Raw genomic sequence first — 18,228 nt, 5'->3', positions numbered from 1 at the left:
CAAAGCCACAGCTCCCTTTTTAACCGTCCGATGATCACACTCGCGAGATCAAAAGGCTATCTAGGATGATTCGGGAGGCAAGATCACAAAATCCCAACAAATCCAGAGCGAGCACGTGACCGTTGCACAACAGAAAATAAAGGAAGGGGACGTGAAGGCGTGGGGTGGTGGGTCTTTCTTTTGCTTTAACTCGCCACCAGGTCTCCAATTTCGCGTAGCGTAATATTCCATTGGCATCTTGATCTGATTCATTATTGATTATTCACACAAACCGTAAGGCTTGCCCATCACGCTCTACCCAAACGGCCCAGGGTCCAGACCTATATATATCCCCACGTCTTTTACTCACTAGCATCCATCAAACAAACACGCCAACTCTCTCTCTCTTTCTTAGTATCCGTCCTTGAACAAACGCCCGCACTCCAAGGTTCTGCAAAAACCACACCATCTCCTTGATTCCATAACAATGGCCACCGGAATTGTGGTGGTTTTCGACTTCGACAAGACGATTATCGACTTGGATAGTGATAATTGGGTTCTGGATGAGTTAGGTTTTACTGACTTGTTCAACCAACTTCTTCCCACCATGCCTTGGAATTCTCTCATGGTAAATCTCTAATATTGTTTTAATCTTGCTAAATCTTAGTTGCATTTGTCCTTTTACGTACGATGGCTTCATTAGCGAATAACCACATAAGATTATTATTGTCCTGCAATTTACGACTTACTTGTGGTGGTGTTTTTGTGCTCCGTCGTAATATCGCAGGACAAGATGATGGGGGAGCTTCATGCCAACGGAAAAACCATCCAGGACATTGAAGAGGTTCTGAAAAGGGTTCCTATACATCCCAGAATTGTACCGGCCATCAAATCAGCCCATGCCTTAGGGTATACTACCATTCATCACCAACTCTTTCTAAGATTTCTGCTTCCTTGATAGTAGCGTTTTCTCCTCCGCTTTTCTCGGGACTAATGGATTTTCATCTTTTGTTTTTTTGCAGGTGTGACTTGAGGATAGTGAGTGATGCAAATCTCTTCTTCATCGAGACAATTCTAAACCATCTGGGAATTAGGGGATGCTTCTCAGAAATCAACACGAACCCAGGCTACGTTGACGAGAATGGGAGGCTGAGAATCCTCCCGTATCATGATTTCCACTCAGCATCTCATGGCTGCGATCGCTGCCCTCCTAACATGTGCAAGGTATACAATCCTCCTTCCCAACCCCACAACACTGGTATCTTTCCGTGTTTTGCCTTTTCTTTTTTTTTTTTTCAAAGTAAAAGTTTTAATAAAATTCTCGAAGTCTAAGGACATTACTCTAGAAGGCACGATGATACTACTTAGAGAGAAATCCAGAGTGGTCCATCGTACGTAATTTCCAGAAAAATTATACAAGGAGTTGCTACGTATTCAAGGATAGAAATTGTCTTGAAAAAGAATTTTACACGTGAGTTTGGTAGATACAGAATCATTATCACGTCGTCAGTTTTCTTCAAGATTGGAATATACTGGAATATGTGTTTTCCTGTCTTCAGCAGCACATTTTGACCCATGTCTCGCGGTGTCAAATTAGTACTAATAAACAAACAATTCATAGGTCCCTACCGGTCGCGATCTACTTGAGAAATTCACGTGGTCCTAGCTCAGTTGGTTTCAAATACATAAATTAATAATGAGCAACGATTGAAAAGACATAAATCAATTAATTAACGCAACAACCCTGTTCCAACTGATCAACCTCAAGTTTCTCACTCAACATCCTTGTCCTTAATTTAATGGATCTGCCAACACAATTTGTACTTGCATTCAAAACCGTCTACTTAATGTGAAGGATTTTAAATAGCTAGCTCATTAATTGTTCAGAATCTTAAAACTCTTTGGTCTTAAAATGGTGTTTGTTTGTTTTTTTTTTTTTTTGTCTCCTTTGCATAAACAGGGTATGGTCATAGAAAGGATTCAAGCATCTATATCTAAAGAAGGGAAGAAAAGGTTCATCTATCTTGGCGATGGGATTGGCGACTTCTGTCCAAGCTTAAAGTTGAAGGAAGGAGATTACATGATGCCAAGGAAGAATTTCCCAGTTTGGGATTTGATTTGCAAGAATCGAATGCTTCTCAGGGCAGAGATACACGAGTGGAACGATGGTGAAGACCTTGAACGTCTTCTTCTCCAACTGATTCACTCCATTTTCGCCGCAGAGGAAAGCCTGTCTCAGTTGTTGTCAACCGACTGCAAGTTCCAGACAATTCCTATGTCAGTTCACCAGGCCTTACCTCAAGCTCTATCAGTTCCTCAGTAGTGGCCAATGCTTTTTCCCGATGGCCAAACTTAGTGGGAGACGCAGATCAACTCCAAATAACCCAACTTTTTAGTTGCTTTTGCTGCTAGGTTTTCCATGGTTTTCTAACTCTTATCTGTTGATCAAAGAGGGATCCACGAGAAACACAGTGAAAATCTGCACTTGTTTCCAATGTGTGTATGTATGTACAGATTTGAACTGGCCTACTCTCACTTGAGGCTCAGATTCAAACCATTTTATGGTTTATTAACTTCATCGTAAGAGGTTTAGTTTGTGCTCGTTATGGACCATCCCTTTCAGAATTTTATATGTGCTCATATTTCTGGATAACGCATTCGAGAATTTAATGGAAACTTGGCACTAGATCACATCTCAACAATTCGTGAATCCAAGAGACGCCCAAGATGGATGATTAGAGAATCAAATTTATGGAAAGCAGATTGCTAAAAGGTGTATTTGCACCGCTAGTAAAATTGAGGCCAAAGCAAGCCAGATGACCCATTCAAGGAGCAATTTGACCATGAAGTAAGCAGATGCATAGTTTATCTAGACATTTCCTCTCTGAAGGAGATGCATTGTTCGATTAGGTTAACTTTACGTGAAAAAGTAGGCAATTTCGCGTAGAACCAAATGTTGAAACACGCGCGGCTTTGTTTGGATTGCCGGTTTCCATCGAAAAATTACGTCGTTTTCCGTGATCACATTTCCCTATTACCTTTTTTCCTCACATACATCAAATCGCTACAGTAATTTTTCCATGAAAAATCATGGAAAATGCAATCCAAACACAACGTGTTCAACTTTTACCCAATAAAACACACACAAACACCCCACTCCCCCCCCCCCCCCTTCCCCACAAAAAAAAAGAAGAAGTAATTTTGGCTTCATATTCTTGTCTTTACTGTACGGAAATTCAGAGAGTTTAGCATTGATATCTTCTCTTACTTGCTGCAGATTATAAGAAATTCAAAGGTGGTGTTGGCAACAGCCAACTGTTTCACCAATGTTCTGCAAGAAAAGAATTCAAGTTAGGACGTGCAACTGGAAAAGTCTTCTGCTTGATTGATAATAGCATGTAACAATGAGTCATGCAACTCAACGTCGCAATTGAGCTTTTGAAACCACAAACTAAAACCCCATTATGCAACAAGGGCCTCGGTGCACGCTAAGAGCAAAATCTGTGAGCACAAATTCAAAGAAGAGGTCTGAAAAGCCTCAGAAGCACCCTTTCATTCCACCATTATAAATGTACAAAACAGTAGTATTCCTCCCCCTTACTGTCTAACTACATCTGAAAGAGGCTCCCCTTTACCCTGTCTAACTACGTCTGAAAGAGAGCCTCCTTAAGCCACTGTCTTACAGTTTCTAAATCCCACAGTCCAATGTGACTCAACCAATGTAGTTCAATTAAATTCTACTTACATCCAATATGAAACCTTGTGACCATTGGCTCAAATTCATATCATATAGTCAGACCACTGAGAAATAAATGAAGTATGATCCATAGACTCTCCAGGAACATCTTCATGCACTTTAGGTTTCTCCTTTCCACCGACCAACGTGGCTGGATTTCCAACTGCTGTTGTCCAAGGGGGCACATCAATTAGCACAACTGATCCAGCTCCAATTTTTGCTCCCTCACCAATCTTCACATTCCCCAATATAGTAGCTCCAGCACCAATCAAGACACCATCACCAAGCCTTGGATGGCGATCACCAGAGACTTTGCCGGTCCCACCCAAGGTTACATGGTGCAGTATTGACACATTGTTCCCAACAACTGCTGTTTCTCCAATCACGACCCCTGTTGCATGATCCAGCAACACCCCCTTCCCAATTCTAGCCCCAGGGTGTATATCCACTGCAAAGACGTCAGATATCCTAGATTGCAATGATAGTGCGAGCGGCTTTCGGTCTTCAAGCCATAGTTTATGTGCCACCCTATGTGTCTGCATCCACAGGTAAATCATGACAATAAATCCATACCTACATGTGAATTTACATATCGCAGTTTCCATTTCTTTAATTTGAATCTAATGTGTTAATTGCATTATTCATTCTTCTGATGCATATGAAATTCTAGAGATAAAGATATGAGTTCACCATCCAACTACAATACCTGGTAATTGCTGATACAAAGCAATTGAAAAAAGCTAAAAAGTATAGCAATCAGCAAAGTGCAGAGGTAATTGAGCAAATAGTACAGCATAATCTACAACTATCCAGTCGATAATTATTAATTACTTAATTTTCCTTTGTTATCACTTATCTATTGGAGTTCAGAATCATCCTCTGTGCATTTTTACCAAGGCGCCTGTCTCTTTTTCTTTTTATTTGTAAATATATAGTGAGTTTCATAGGAATACATAGCCATGTAGTTCCCTAGTGATTGACCACAAACCTTCCAAATTTTTAAATATTTACCCAAGAGATTACTCAATGGGCTTTTGATTTCCTAGCGACAAGTATAAAAATTTCATAGAAGTCCAATAAAAATCAAACCAAGGACCTTATTTCCCACAAAAATGTCGATAACAACCATTTTGGCTGAAACCCAGAAAGAACCCAATGTAGAAAGCTGAAGGAAGCATAATATGAATCATGCCTGGATAGCAAGAAATCCCTTGTAATTCAACAAACAATGAGAGAAAGAAATACAAGCCGGGTCCCGGTAACGCGCGGCTCGAAGGTCTGCGACGGCTGCAGAAAGAATGGAGGGGTCGGAGGAGAAGGTATTGAGGAAGAGATCGTAGAGGAGAGTGGAGAGGAGTGTGGAGGAGCAAAGCTTGTTTCCCAGATGGAATGAAAGCGAGCGAGCCAACGAGGAGTGAGAAAGCACGGTAGAGTACAAGTAGCTAGCCAAGGCTGGCTCCGACTCGGCGTCTTGGAGCGCCTCGGATTTTATCTGCTCCCAGACAAGGGCTTCGTCCTCATTTTCTTCCACGTTGCCGGCGGTCGGAGAAGGCTGGGATTGGTTGTCTTGTCCTGGCATTTGTTTGTCTGATAAAGTGGTCGTCTGGTTATCTCCGATGGACGACTGTCCAGTAGCTGTGGGATGAGGGTATGGAATCTTCTCAAATTAGCTCTCCCGGGATACACTACCGGATGAGTTTGCGCGATTGGATATGAAAAATTTCTTTTACGCTATTTCTTTCTATCAAAATTGAATTTCGTTCCCTTGAAATCAGATCAAGTTAAACACAACTTCGACCATCACCCACACTACCAAGATATTGTTTTTAATGTGTTACTTTAAGTTCGCAATTAATGTTCAAAAATACTCCTTTCATCTCATTTTGATAATCTTGAATTTTATATTTACAATATTTTAAAAAAATTAATTAACTTTAATGAAAGAGTAAATATAACCTAATATTTTTCTAAAATACCCTTGCATTAATATTGGTAGTATAACTAATCTTCATACCTTTACATTAATTGCAACAACAATCTGTTTGTTTGGATTGTAAGTTATTTGGGATTATTTGGGATATTTTTTACTGTAGCACTTTTTGTGATGTGATGTATGTGAGATAAAAAGGTAATTGGGAAAATAAAAAGGTGTATTGAAAATTGTAATGATGATGTAAGCAAATAAAACTAGGTAAATAATACTCAATCCAAACAAGTTTAATATTAATAGAAAATTGCATCATTCAAGGCATGAATCAAAACAATTAATGAATAAGGTAGGTTATATTCACTATAAGAAAGTACATTAAATAAGGATATCTTAGAGAAGTTAAAAATTAACTATATTCTTCCGTTGGAAAGTAGGTTATAATTTGGAACGGATGAAAATGAAAAACAAGACTATCAAAGTGGGGTCAAATGGAGTATAACTTTTTTTTGTATTAATTATCAAATTTCTTTGAGAATTAAGGATGCAAAAATAATGCTATACCTCGTTAAATCAATTTATTGTGGCACAAAAGTGCAAATGTACTGCTTAAAGCAAATGCAATAAACTCAAATGAGTCAAAACTGATAAAATCTCGAATCTTTAAATTATAATCTGCCAAAAATTTTTTGAGGTTGTCAATGAGTGCACTCCTTGTGCAGTATGCCTTATAAATTTTTTACTCATAGTCTGTTGGACAAGAGATTATTTAGAAAAATTATTTGAAATAACATGTGGCTTTTTTTTATGATGTGATATATATCAAATAAAAAGATAATTAAAAATATAAAAAAAAGTTAAAAAACGTGTTTATAATTCAAGCAAAAAAAAAATTTACAAATAACATCACATCCAAAGTTCCAAAGTAACCCTTATTGTTCTAAATCCTTATACACAAATGAAATAATCACTGTGTTGGCAAATTTTTTTATATATATAATTTGAGACATTGATTTAGCGATTAGAGTTAAGACCTTAAAACGTAGAGATTCTGCCATTCCGGATTCAAATCTCCCTTCCCCGTCCTGATTTCTTAAATTCCATCCCTCTTCTATTGAAAAAAAAAATTGCATACAATTTGAGACAGAATAGCGCTGGAAAAGAAAAGAAAAAAGGAAAAAGAAATCCTTCCATGGCTTTATTTGGGTTTAATACTTGTCAAGGATTTATAAAATTTAAAAATATATAATTTGACCTTTTAAGACATCATAATTGCTCCAAGTGTGAGCATGAAAATAAAAAAAAAAAAAAATTGAGCATATTGTCATTTTCTAGAGTAAAGAGTTATACAATATATGTGAGCGTGAATGCTTAGATGCATTGATATCACATATTGGCTGCAATCTCAGCAGGTTTCGACCGTGCATGTCAAAATGAATAAGCTTCTCCAAGAAGTTCGACCACTGATGAACTGTTCCGCGAGGGTCCTGCCAACTTTATTGAATAAATTAAGAAGATGAAAAAAGTTTTGCGCTTCAGAAATTATTTGTACATGCGAGGCATATTCACCCCTTCTTTAAGACTTAGGCAGTAGAGTTTATAATCTAAATTATGCAGAATTCGGCTTGTTTGGTATGCCATGCACGTTAATTAATGTTTCTTGTGAAGCCAGTTATGTAGGGAATTTTTCTAATGAGTCTATCTATAAAAAGCGACTTGAAACTCATGAAATTCTTGAATAACAAAATAATACGATAGTTACAAATATAGAAATCCCTCAAATTAAGAAAGTGTGCAATCTTTAGTTTATTTCTATTGATTAACTAGTATGTCGCTTAACATAGAATTTTCTTTTTCTGATATCCTTAGTTGTCAATGATTTATTCTGTTGTCTTTATTTTTTTTTTCCTTTTTCTTTGTGGCTTTATAGTCTTGTCCTAGGGAAAGATTTAAAATTTTCTTTTATGGCTTCACTATTTTAAAAATAAATTTTTGCTCTCACTAATTCTGTGTCACATGTTTGTCGAAAAAAAGATTTCCATGAAACATGCTATAGAAGCAAATAACTGAACTCAAATAGCCAAAAAAAAAAAAAAAGAAAAGAAAGAAAGGACATTCAGTAAACTCAGATATCCTAAATGAAAGGATTCACATATGGCAGCAGGATACTCTTAAAATTTCCAGAAATATCTTGTCTTGAGATGGTTGAAATGTCAGAATGGAAATTTCCCATAAAATGCAGCAGCCTGTGGAGTTTCTCAAAGAAGCCAATCTTCATGATTCATCTTCTTCTTGATGTTCCTGCCTAGTCCTATTGATAAAAACTTTATCATGTGCAAGTAAAACAGTTTTGCACAAGGTTTTTGGTTTCTTTCTTTAGAAGCACGCAAGTTTTAGTCACCTCAATTTTCCAATTTCTGAGTAGAGTTCTTTCTGCAGCTGGCCCAATATTCAGCTACAAGCCTAGAGAAGGATGAATTCGTTTCCATCAGCTTTGAGGGCTCATCATACTCCACAAGCTTCCCTACAAAGCACAGAGAATCCAAATTTCTAGGGCGAAACCATTCCATCCAAATTCTAAAAGTTTCATTACCAGAGTCATTTTAACAATGTGCTAAACTTAAAGAGACAAGATAGAGAGAAGAAAACAAAAAAGAAGGCTTACCAAAAGAAAGAACCATGACCATGTCGCTATCTATGACTGTTGGAACTCTGTGTGCCACGGTTATCACAGTGCAATTGGAGAATTCTTCTCTGATCACTTTCTGCAGGATTGAATCAGTAGCTGAGTCGATCGAGGCAGTAGCTTCATCGAGGACTAGAATTCTATTCTTTCTTAGAAGAACCCTCCCGAGACAGAAGAGCTGCCGTTGCCCCATACTCCAATTTTCACCTTCATCACTGACTGTGTAAAACATGAAGATGCAGAGATATTAATCATCTATCACTGCTAAGCTAAATAGCATTTGTTTGTATGGATGAGTTCTCAATGGAGGCCAACAGGCCTAAAGAGTGGCCTACAAATGCAATGCATTATCGATGTTGTGTTTCTTAAAACTTCCACATGTTGTCAGCTCAAATTTCGTTTTGGAAAAGGATCAGAGAGAAATGTTTTTCAAATGGCTTTATCAAGATCCCTGAAAAGCCATTTTTATCTCTTTTTGCAATGACTCACCAGAAGAATCTAACAAGTTTGGAAGTTTGCTGACGGTGTCCTTCAACTGGCACTTCTCCAGAGCCTGCATATGAAGTAGTAGTCATATATATTCAAAAGAACTGAAAAAGGAAAAGAGAATGAGCAGATGATTTTAGATAATTTCCAGTTTCGTTAACAGTGCAGCTGTATTTCCTATGGGGTTCTAGGAGAAATATTAGTTTGTGCACCTTCCATATCTCGTCCTCAGAATAGATGCCTAAGGGATCCAAATTGGTTCGAATGCTGCCCCTAAAAAGAGTTGGTTCTTGAGGGATAATGCTGAGCTTCAAACGCAAGTCCTTAAGACCTATAGAGCAAATGTTGATCCCATCTACAACAATTTGCCCACTGTATGGGTCTACAAGGCGAAACAGAGCACTAATGAGTGTAGTTTTTCCACTTCCTGTCCTTCCAACAACTCCTACTCTGGTCCCTTCTCTGAAAGTGCAGGTTATCCCTTTGAGCACAATTGGAGCATTTGGACGGTATCTTATCTGCATAAGAACGAAGATTAGACACACTAGTACATATCTATTAGATATGATCAAGTTTATAAATTTAAAACTTGAGGTAGCATTGCAACTTTAGTCCTTTGACTGAAGCTTGTTTCTCATCATAACAAATTCTCCTACAAACAGAAGTTGCATTATCAGCCTTGACCTGAATGTTAACATGTTTCACCACCTCATGACAACAGTTCATCCATGGACATGCAAAATTTTCCATCTGATATAGATTTGGTTCCCATTGCTTAATTTATCTGTTAAAAAAATGATCCCTCTAAGATATGTTTTTGAAGAGAATCCTACCTTCAAATCCAGCAATTCTATTCTACCCCTGGAAGGCCATGAAGGTGGGGGCCTTTTGTCTTCCACGACCGCCGGAGGTTCTGGTGGAATATGCATGAACTGTTTGATCCTCTCTACTGAAATGATATAATTAGCTAAGCTACCGTACCATCGAGATAAGAACACTTGTGTGCCAGTAAGTGCGAAAGCATAAGAAAGAGATAGTCCCACAAGCCCTGAAAACATAAATCAATAAAAATGATTTACTTTGGGTTATCAGATACCCTAGCTAAATAATGTTTAGATATATCCATGCATTTCAAAATACCTGGAGCTACATATCCCTTTGGAAGCAACACTAAGAGAAAAGCAGCAGCAAATAGGGTGAGATTTTGAAGTGTTTCTGTTCTTAAGACCAACCACTCCATTGCTGCATTGGAGAAAAGAAAGACTTTTGCATCTGTGTCAACAAGCTTGAGATAGTTCTGGAAAAACCTTTCAGTAATGTTAAATGCTCTAATTATTGGAGCCCCAAGGGCTGTCTCAGAAGCATAGTTCATTATGGGGGCCTTTGTGGTTCCATTTATTCTCATAAGTTCCCGTGCGGAGGCTTGATAATATCCCTATAGTAAACAGGGATGTGTGAGAATAACAAATTATCTATTGTGAGGGAAAGGGAACTGGAAAAAGCTTGGTCTCACCTGAACATATCTGGAGGCTGCTATTGCAAAGATTCCGACAATAAGAACCTGCCATGTCACAGAGGCCATAATACCAATTGCTGCAACTAGTTCAATTCCAGCAGCCATTACAAATGCATAGGCAAAAGGGATGTCAAAATCTAGCACACTAAAATCTGAGGAGGCCTGAGAACAAAGTTTGACCAAATCGTGCAAGAGTAAGCGATTGATATCTTGATATACGGTAGACAGCTAATAAAACACCATAATGTATTTAAGATGGATAAAACTGGAGCAAATATGTCTTACTCGTGTCAAAATCCTCCCAACTGGAGTAGAGTCAAAAAAGAGCATGGGAGCACTGAATATTGAGTTGGTGAAACCAGAGAAGAAGGCTTCAGAAGCTCTTAATCCGAGAAGAGCTGCAAACAGAGATCTCAGGTAGACAAATAAGGCACTAACTGTTGAAATTATTGTGTACACACAAACTATAATGACACTGCTGAATTTTGGAGATTGAATTGCAAATGCTAGCCAATAACTCGCTGCTGCTTGAAGAACAACAAAGCCCGTCTGCGAAAATAGACCGCTTATCACATGAAATAATCCATTTGAAACCAAAACATAATCCAAGAATGGTTTAAATCCAATATCTCCGATTTCCTTCTCTTCTTCTTCTGTCAACTGTACTCCAGGCATCATGGAAATCTCTCCCTCGCTGGCTTCTTTGCCGAAGTAAGGCTGTTTTGTCCCTTCCAGGGCGTTCCCTTTTCCTCTTTGATGTTCGACTTCATTTTTACCGGTCAAAGGATCAGATAATGTCAATGATGTTTTATGTGCAACCACAAGCTGCTCAAACGCTGTCCCTGCTGTCAGTAATTCGTCATAACTTCCTGATTGAGTTACTTGTCCTCCTTCCATAACCTCCATATTTAACAAGTGGATTGTTTTAGCAAACAAAAGACTAATTAAGAGAATACATAAAGATCATGATTTAATTGAGGCACAAGAGAATTATATAAAGTAGAAACTTATACCAGAATATGATCAACCTCTGAAAGGAACTCAATTTGGTGAGTCACGAGAATGACAGTCTTATTTGCTAATGCAGACATGACGCAGTCCTGCAATTACAGAATTCAAAGTACTTGGTGAGTATTCAGATAATTTTTTATCTTCTACCAAAACATGCCTTTGACATCAGTCTTACATTAAAAAGAGTTGCTGCTGTATGTGCATCTACCGCACTAAAAGGGTCATCAAGAAGATATATCTCAGCATCATCGTAGACTGCTCGAGCAAGTTGAATTCTCTGCTTCTGTCCACCACTCATGTTAATACCACGCTGACCAATCTCTGTAAGATCACCGTAGTCAAAACTGTCAATGTCTTTGTCCAAAGCAGAAACTCGTATAGCCTCGTCATATTTTATTTTGTTCATTGGCTTTCCAAAGAGTATATTATCTCGGACTGTTCCACTCTGAATCCATGAAGCTTGAGAAACATAAGCAATGGATCCATATGTATTAACCTGGAGGCAAACAACGGCAACAGCAATTAGGACCCGGAAAAAAAATCATAGTGTACTAGATGGAGATAATTTTATAACCCACATTTCCTGACATCTTTGGTATTTCCCCAAGTATTGCATATAAAACAGATGATTTCCCTGCTCCAACAGGTCCGCAAATTGCAACTTTGTTCCCCCTTCTTACTTTCAGATTTATATTTTTAATTGTCAAAGCTGTTGAATCAGGATCCCAACTGAAATTTCCATCTTGAATAAGAATGACAAGATCTGATTCACCCGGGGGATATTTGATGTTATCTTCACGCTTGATTTCATCTTCCTGGAGAAAAGTATTGATCCTATCAAATGAAACTTTGACCTGTATTAAAACGGAAAGAGCCTCAGGTATGAACCTAACTGGTTCTGACATGCTCCTTAGCGCAGCCAAAACTGTAAAAATAGTGCTTGCATCTAATGGGGCACTTTTGAACAGGATACACCCAAAGAAAATGACCGAGGAAACAATTGTTGGACACATCCAATATAAAACAGTGTTATATGTCTTCTTGTATTGAGATTCTGCCAGCCATTTGAATTCAATCCCTCTATATGACTCTATTAAGTTCTTGAATTTCTCTTCCCATGACTGTAACTTAAGTATCTTCATACTATTTAGGATCTCAGACATGGCCCTGAGTCGCTTGTCTTGAGCATTCATAAATTCGGATTGACATTTCTGAAGTATTTTTGCAAAGGGTACATTAAGAAGGCCACAGATCAGCAGGGGGACTAAACCAGGAAGGACACCAAGACCCACAACTGCGAAAAGGACAGCGATAGCCAAAAAGAGTTGAAGCCCAGAAGTCCATCCTATGTGAAGCCACATTGGAAATTCTCCCATCCTATAAGCATCAACTGCTATATAGTTTACAACTTCTCCAGTTGAGTGCCTTCGCCTGCCCAAACTAGAAAGCTTGAGTTGCTTTTCATAAGCTGCCACCATCAGAGCCGACCTCATCCTCATACCAATCCTCCTTGCATAGAAAAAGAAATGCCGATAGGACAAGGACTCCACAACTTTCACAAGAATTAACATCCCAACTAAGGCAAGACCTTCATCGATATTTCTGGTTTCAAGTTTGTGATATTTGACAAAAGCAAAGAGCAATAATGGAGAAAGTACAACTGAAACCACCCGAAGCAATGCATAAGTTGCTGTAAGTAACATTTCTTTCCAATGAACTTTTGCTATTGCCCAAAGAGCAAAATTCTGTGCATTGTTGGAGCCCTTCCCCTTTTGAAGCGAGCTCCATGCCTGAGCAAATTTCTCGTATGCCAAATTTGCTTCATCTTCAAGTCCTAGACAGGGAATGTCTTCAAGAGCTAAAGTTTTGGAATTTCCTATGCGCAATAAAGGGTTGATCCAAGAAAATGACAGTTTACTAAAGAAACTAGCCTGGCCCAGACTAATACAATTCTCGTCGTGAACTTCCTTCACCAAAAGAGTTTCCGAGAAGTTACCCTCTTCCAAATTTGAATGAGAAATGGTATGATGGAAGGTCCTAAAGGCACAAAAAAGCAGCAAGAGACTTACAAACCAAGCTGCAACTTCAAGGATTTGAACGTTGTGCGTTTTCACGAGTACCTCAGTGTTTAGAGCTGATATCAACAGAAAGAAAACCACCCACCATGTAGAAATAAAAATTTTGATCCATCTTGATCCTTGTACAAGCAAGGACAGGCACAAGGTAATCCAAATTAGTCCTCTGAATAAGTAGGCTAACCAGCTCAAATGATTAAATCCACCCTTGTTTCCGCTCAAGTGTAACAAACAAGTAGAGAGGTAAGCAATGCTTATAAGAGCACAGCAGACTGAAACTGCCGTAGCGATCCAATCCCCCCTTCGCAGCCTGATATTGATCTTCCTTGTGAGACCGACAATCAAGACAAGAAAGAATACAAATACCAGTAATAGGTTGAAGATATCTACGAGCGTTCTCTGAACGCAGGCTGATCCCAGATCAAACTCTCCCTCACAAATCATGTAGAACAGCCCTGCATGCCATTTTTACAGAATTTTAGAGCCATTCGATTCTTGTGAATCACAAAAATTAGTCAACAGATTATTGGAAAGTATTGAGAAAAGAAGAGAGCTTGCATGCAAGCTGTTGAAACATCAACAGCAAATGAAACAAACAAACAAGCACAGATAGAAACAGGAACCAATTCTACTACCAAACTCGAGCTACTCAAGTTATTAGATAAAGATGACCATTTCTCTTTGTTTTTTTTTTGTTGGGGGGGGGGGAGGAGAATCAGTCGGTGACATACCACGTGAAGTTTCCATTTCCAATAAGGGAGCCATAGGTGTTGGAGGGGTGTTACTGAAGCTCAATAGCATGGCATGATTGGCAGAGACGGTGCCAGTCATAACTGATTGCCACGCTTGGATAACTATACGTCTCCTGATTGAGCTAGTTGATCTAAGATGGTCTTCAACTCAACGCCATAAATATAACTGGACCACAAAAATCAGGAAATCCATTAAACAAAGATGAGATGACAACCAGCAGACGTCACCCACTTTTCTTGCACCCAAGATCATGGTTCAAAGTCGTGGTCGCGGTCACGGTCGTGGCCTGGAACGTTCCACATCGGTCTCGACATATCGGTCGCGGTCTCGGTGAGACGCAAATTTTAAAGTATTTAATATTCTAAAAATTATTAATAATATAAAAAAAGTATGCTAAACAAAAATAATAAAAAATAGCAAAAGAAATGGCCGAGTCAATCCGTCACGGTGTAACTCGGCCGATTTCTCGTCTTAACTCGAGATAACTCGGAGTGACTCGGCTGAGTCAATCCGTCGCGGTGATGTCTCGGCCGATTTCTCGGCGAGTCAAGTATCTCGGTATCGTTTCGTCACGGTATCGTATCGGTAGGGGCTAAGACGGTGACGACTCGGCCGAGACTTCGAACCATGCCCAAGATACGTTTACACTAAGTAATGTTTAAATGCCATGTATGTTGCCCTCTCAAGAAAAGATACGCTACTATTCTTTTTTACTTTCTCATTTCACACCCTCGCAAACATTAAAACTCATTCATTATCTTAGAAATTAATCGTGGATCCGGAGGTCACAGACAGCTGGATCAAAGTACGGATTACCTCCGATCGAGAGTCATGTACACCGTTATCTGCAGGACGTAGAATGGATACACCGACCGTTTTAGAGTTCTAGTGAAATCTCTAAAACATGTCAGTGGAGCACTAGTCTCGGGCGGTCGATTTTAAGTCATATTTGATACTAATAGAGAATAACTTAAATTTGTTCGGTATAATGCAGACCTTCATTTTTTCTGTTTAGACAACAATGAGAACATGTGCGTCAAGGTACTAGACAGTTCAATTTTAAGTCGGAGCATTATTTAGCCTCCTTCGAGTTTAAGTTAGTAAAAATTCAGGCCGTCAATTGTCATTTGCGTGTACATCTGCTAGTTTACCTGCAGTCAACTCCCCTAAGGCGAGTTCTTCAATTGTCATTCGTGTGATTAGTGCATTTTTTTTTTTGTGGGATTAGCATTCTTTGAATACTATTGTTACACAAGACCAGGAGAACCAGGTTAGAAGCATGATTACGGAACATTTGCTGCTTTTTATAGCTGCTCAAAGAATGTAAACGTGGTCTCGTTTGACGAAATGGAGCTGCATGTGATATGAATTGATGGATCATCAGATATAGAGCGTTGCGTTCTATGGTTACAAGGATTTGTTTTGATTAACCCATTCTTGGGTTTTATAGATTTATTTTTAAGTGCTTCGTGTTTATGTCGTCGGCTATGTTGTTTGGATCAAAGAAGATGCTGAGTGATTTACCCTGCAGTTGTTTATAGTAACAAGTAGGATTGATGGTAATGTCAGAGTTGAAGTTGCATTAGCGTATAATATACTTACAATGTATGAGAGTCTTCGAGTGTTTTGTCGTATGCGTTTAGAAATTTAGCCGCCAGAGGGTTGGCTTATTGTTGCAGGATTCGAACCCAAAAAAAAAAAGAAAAGAAAGGGAAGCTTCGGGTTTCTTTAGTTCAGAGTCTGTTTACATAAGAACTCTTCCGGTTCTAGATGGTCTGTTCATTTGAGAGTTTAAGCTACTCGGAATCCCTTTGACTATTTAAATGGTTCAAAAACCATTATAGGATTACTAGTTTTACCGCAGAAAAAAATGTTGCAGAATGATACTTTTGGTGCTCTGTTAAGATCTTAGCTCTTCCTTCCTCCTCAAAATCTCTACATTAAGCTTCCTAAAATTTACATGGGAAGACGGACAAATGAAAACTGATACGGCTGGTTCTTTTTGCAAGAACTTAATATGGACGTAGAAGAGTTAGTCAATCCAAGAAAAGAAAAAGCCATCATGAACACAGGCACTGCTATTGATTAACAACTGCCTTCATCGTCAACAAAATAGATAATGCAGGCCTTGAAATAAACTAACGGTAGTTTATGCCTCATAAGAGCATCGAAAGAATCTAGACTATGGTGTCATTTCATCTCAGTTTTCTCTTCATTTTCTATTAGTGGACTAAAGACAGATTTGATTATAATAGGCATTTCGGCAGTATGTACTTTATCTTAACAACCAAAATGAAGTGGGATTCTAGGCTTTTCTTGGACGCCAAGCCCAGGAAGAAGATGAATCACCTTTTTTTTCTCTCTCCTTTTTTTGGGAGATGAATCACATTTGTCCGCTGCCAATCAAAATTGGACTTGAAAAAAATACAGGCGCTGTTGTTTATGTTTCTTATTTCACGCCCTCGTGAACATTTTTTTCCCTCTTCTTTTAACTCGTCGTTACGTTAAATACTTTTCAGGGATGAAAGAGTGTCGCGGCGTGCACCTCGACCGTCTGCACCGTTTCAGATTTTCATCAAAATCTGTCTGTAGAGTACGCGTACCAGTAGTAAGTGATCAAGGGCTTATGGTTTTGGATTCTAATCTCCTCCTCCTCCTCTGCCAGTCCTTGAATCTCATCCTTCCTCTATTGAATTTTCTTTTTCAGAAAAAAAGAAGAAGAAGAAGTTAGAGTGATTAAAAAAATTACAGAATTTTTTAACGGATACTCGTTGGATACTCGTTAATATATTTAAAATTGACCTAACCTATTGTATATATATATATATATATATACATGTTATAATTATTATCCTTTTTTACATTTATATAATTTCCTTATTTATTCTTACCTACTCTCTCTTGTATTTATTTACTTTCTCTAACTAATCTTATAATTTCAAAAATATGACATCTAAAATATATTTTAATGCATGTCCAATGAGTATCTTAATGCGTGTCGAATGGGCATATTTTAGACCCAAAAAAAAAAGAGAGACTATTGATGATTACAAGAATGCGTATGGTGTTTGTTCATTATTGATGCAAGATTGGAACCAAAAAAAAAAAGGCTTCGGTTTCTCTCATGATTGAATCTCAGGATTATTTTGGGTTTTTTTTTGTTGAGAGTCTCAGTTACTTAAAATTCTTCGAGGTTTAGATGGTCTATTCCTTTTGAATAATTTAAATTGATCAATACTCATCAGAGAACAATTAATTAATCTACTTATCAGAGATCATAACGTCTTAACTTCTCTTTGCTAGATTTACAATTTTAATCTATGAGTATAACGTGCAATAAAATAACATTACGTCTCATTAAAAATCTGAGTGAAGGAAACGGAAGGAGTTAGGACTGTCACGTTACCTCACCTCAAATTTGTCTTTCATCACTCATCCATTATTAAAGTATTGCCCAAGAACAGGTTGGTGACAATAGGCACTTCGGCTTTACGTGCACTTTCTTCATCCGCCCAAAATTGACCCTGAACAAATTTCTTTTCTACTTTACACGGCGAACCAAGGACAGAAAATCAGAATCACATATATTTAATAGTACCTTGCCAGCAAAAGTGGCCATAGAACAGAAGAAGCAAAAGAGGATACGTCAAACTTGTATCCTACCAATTCGTCACATTAAAAAAGTGGCTCTATTTAAAATATTCAAGTGAGTATGTAATACATTCGTCTGATTCGGTGAAAGTTCAATCTTTTCCGAATTACTCTTGGACCTCTTCAGGTCCTCCCTCTCCCTCTAGTATAGGAATGTATCGTATTAACAAGAAAAAAAAAGACAATCGCAATCGACAATATTAACACATATATTTAATAGTACCTTGCCAGCAAAAGTGGCCATAGAATAGAAGAAGCAAAAGAGGATACGTCAAACTTGCCCCTTCTAAATTCGTCATATTAAAAAATGGTTATAGTTTAAATATTCAGCGAGTACATAGTGCATTCGTCTGGTTCGATGGAAGTTCAATCTCTTCCGAATTACTCTTGGACCTCTTCAGGTCCTCC

General features: G+C 38.2%; 3 protein-coding genes across 5 annotated transcripts; 1 reads left to right on the top strand and 2 right to left on the bottom strand.

Annotated features, from left to right (window-relative positions):
- The first annotated feature begins 356 nt into the window (after positions 1–356).
- On the top strand, positions 357–2,604 carry LOC113767741 (inorganic pyrophosphatase 2-like). The gene is made up of 4 exons (XM_027311921.1): positions 357–607; positions 767–888; positions 1,002–1,203; positions 1,940–2,604. The coding sequence occupies exons 1-4, from the start codon at positions 467–469 to the stop codon at positions 2,300–2,302; spliced, it is 828 nt and encodes a 275-aa protein (XP_027167722.1). The 5' UTR covers positions 357–466; the 3' UTR covers positions 2,303–2,604.
- Positions 2,605–3,493: 889 nt separating this feature from the next.
- On the bottom strand, positions 3,494–5,461 carry LOC113768384 (serine acetyltransferase 5-like). Its single transcript, XM_027312720.1, has 2 exons — positions 4,908–5,461; positions 3,494–4,251 (listed from the first exon to the last, which is right to left on the bottom strand). Exons 1-2 carry the CDS (start codon positions 5,292–5,294, stop codon positions 3,760–3,762), a joined length of 879 nt encoding a protein of 292 aa, XP_027168521.1. The 5' UTR covers positions 5,295–5,461; the 3' UTR covers positions 3,494–3,759.
- A 2,283-nt stretch (positions 5,462–7,744) lies between these two features.
- LOC113767432 (ABC transporter C family member 8) lies at positions 7,745–14,229 on the bottom strand. Of its 3 annotated transcripts, none has more exons than XM_027311531.1 (13): positions 14,148–14,229; positions 11,920–13,871; positions 11,517–11,837; positions 11,344–11,430; positions 10,616–11,230; positions 10,328–10,492; positions 9,955–10,249; positions 9,648–9,862; positions 9,027–9,332; positions 8,818–8,881; positions 8,308–8,547; positions 8,044–8,166; positions 7,745–7,966 (listed from the first exon to the last, which is right to left on the bottom strand). In XM_027311531.1, the coding sequence occupies exons 1-12, from the start codon at positions 14,215–14,217 to the stop codon at positions 8,045–8,047; spliced, it is 4,452 nt and encodes a 1,483-aa protein (XP_027167332.1). In that variant the 5' UTR covers positions 14,218–14,229; the 3' UTR covers positions 7,745–7,966; position 8,044. The 3 variants fall into 3 exon arrangements, with proteins under 3 accessions (XP_027167332.1, XP_027167333.1, XP_027167331.1); XM_027311532.1 differs by having other exon boundaries at positions 7,745–7,953; XM_027311530.1 differs by having other exon boundaries at positions 7,745–8,166.
- Between the last annotated feature and the right edge of the window lie 3,999 nt (positions 14,230–18,228).

Source organism: Coffea eugenioides, chromosome 4, assembly GCF_003713205.1.
Source record: "Coffea eugenioides isolate CCC68of chromosome 4, Ceug_1.0, whole genome shotgun sequence".
Taxonomy (NCBI): Eukaryota; Viridiplantae; Streptophyta; class Magnoliopsida; order Gentianales; family Rubiaceae; genus Coffea; species Coffea eugenioides.
This window is presented reverse-complemented; position numbering and strand designations above follow the sequence as displayed.

Bases quoted from the DNA above. Each gene is read 5' to 3' on its own strand.
- LOC113767741 (XM_027311921.1), top strand. From the start codon at position 467: ATGGCCACCGGAATTGTGGTGGTTTTCGACTTCGACAAGACGATTATC. The intron at 608-766 runs GTAAATCTCTAA...GTAATATCGCAG, and splicing joins TGCCTTGGAATTCTCTCATG to GACAAGATGATGGGGGAGCT. The intron at 889-1,001 runs GTATACTACCAT...GTTTTTTTGCAG, and splicing joins AAATCAGCCCATGCCTTAGG to GTGTGACTTGAGGATAGTGA.
- LOC113768384 (XM_027312720.1), bottom strand. From the start codon at position 5,294: ATGCCAGGACAAGACAACCAATCCCAGCCTTCTCCGACCGCCGGCAAC. The intron at 4,252-4,907 runs GCATGATTCATA...CTGTGGATGCAG, and splicing joins AGGGATTTCTTGCTATCCAG to ACACATAGGGTGGCACATAA.
- LOC113767432 (XM_027311530.1), bottom strand. From the start codon at position 14,217: ATGCTATTGAGCTTCAGTAACACCCCTCCAACACCTATGGCTCCCTTA. The intron at 13,872-14,147 runs GTATGTCACCGA...AATGGCATGCAG, and splicing joins GGAAATGGAAACTTCACGTG to GGCTGTTCTACATGATTTGT. The intron at 11,838-11,919 runs GTGGGTTATAAA...GTTTGCCTCCAG, and splicing joins TACCAAAGATGTCAGGAAAT to GTTAATACATATGGATCCAT.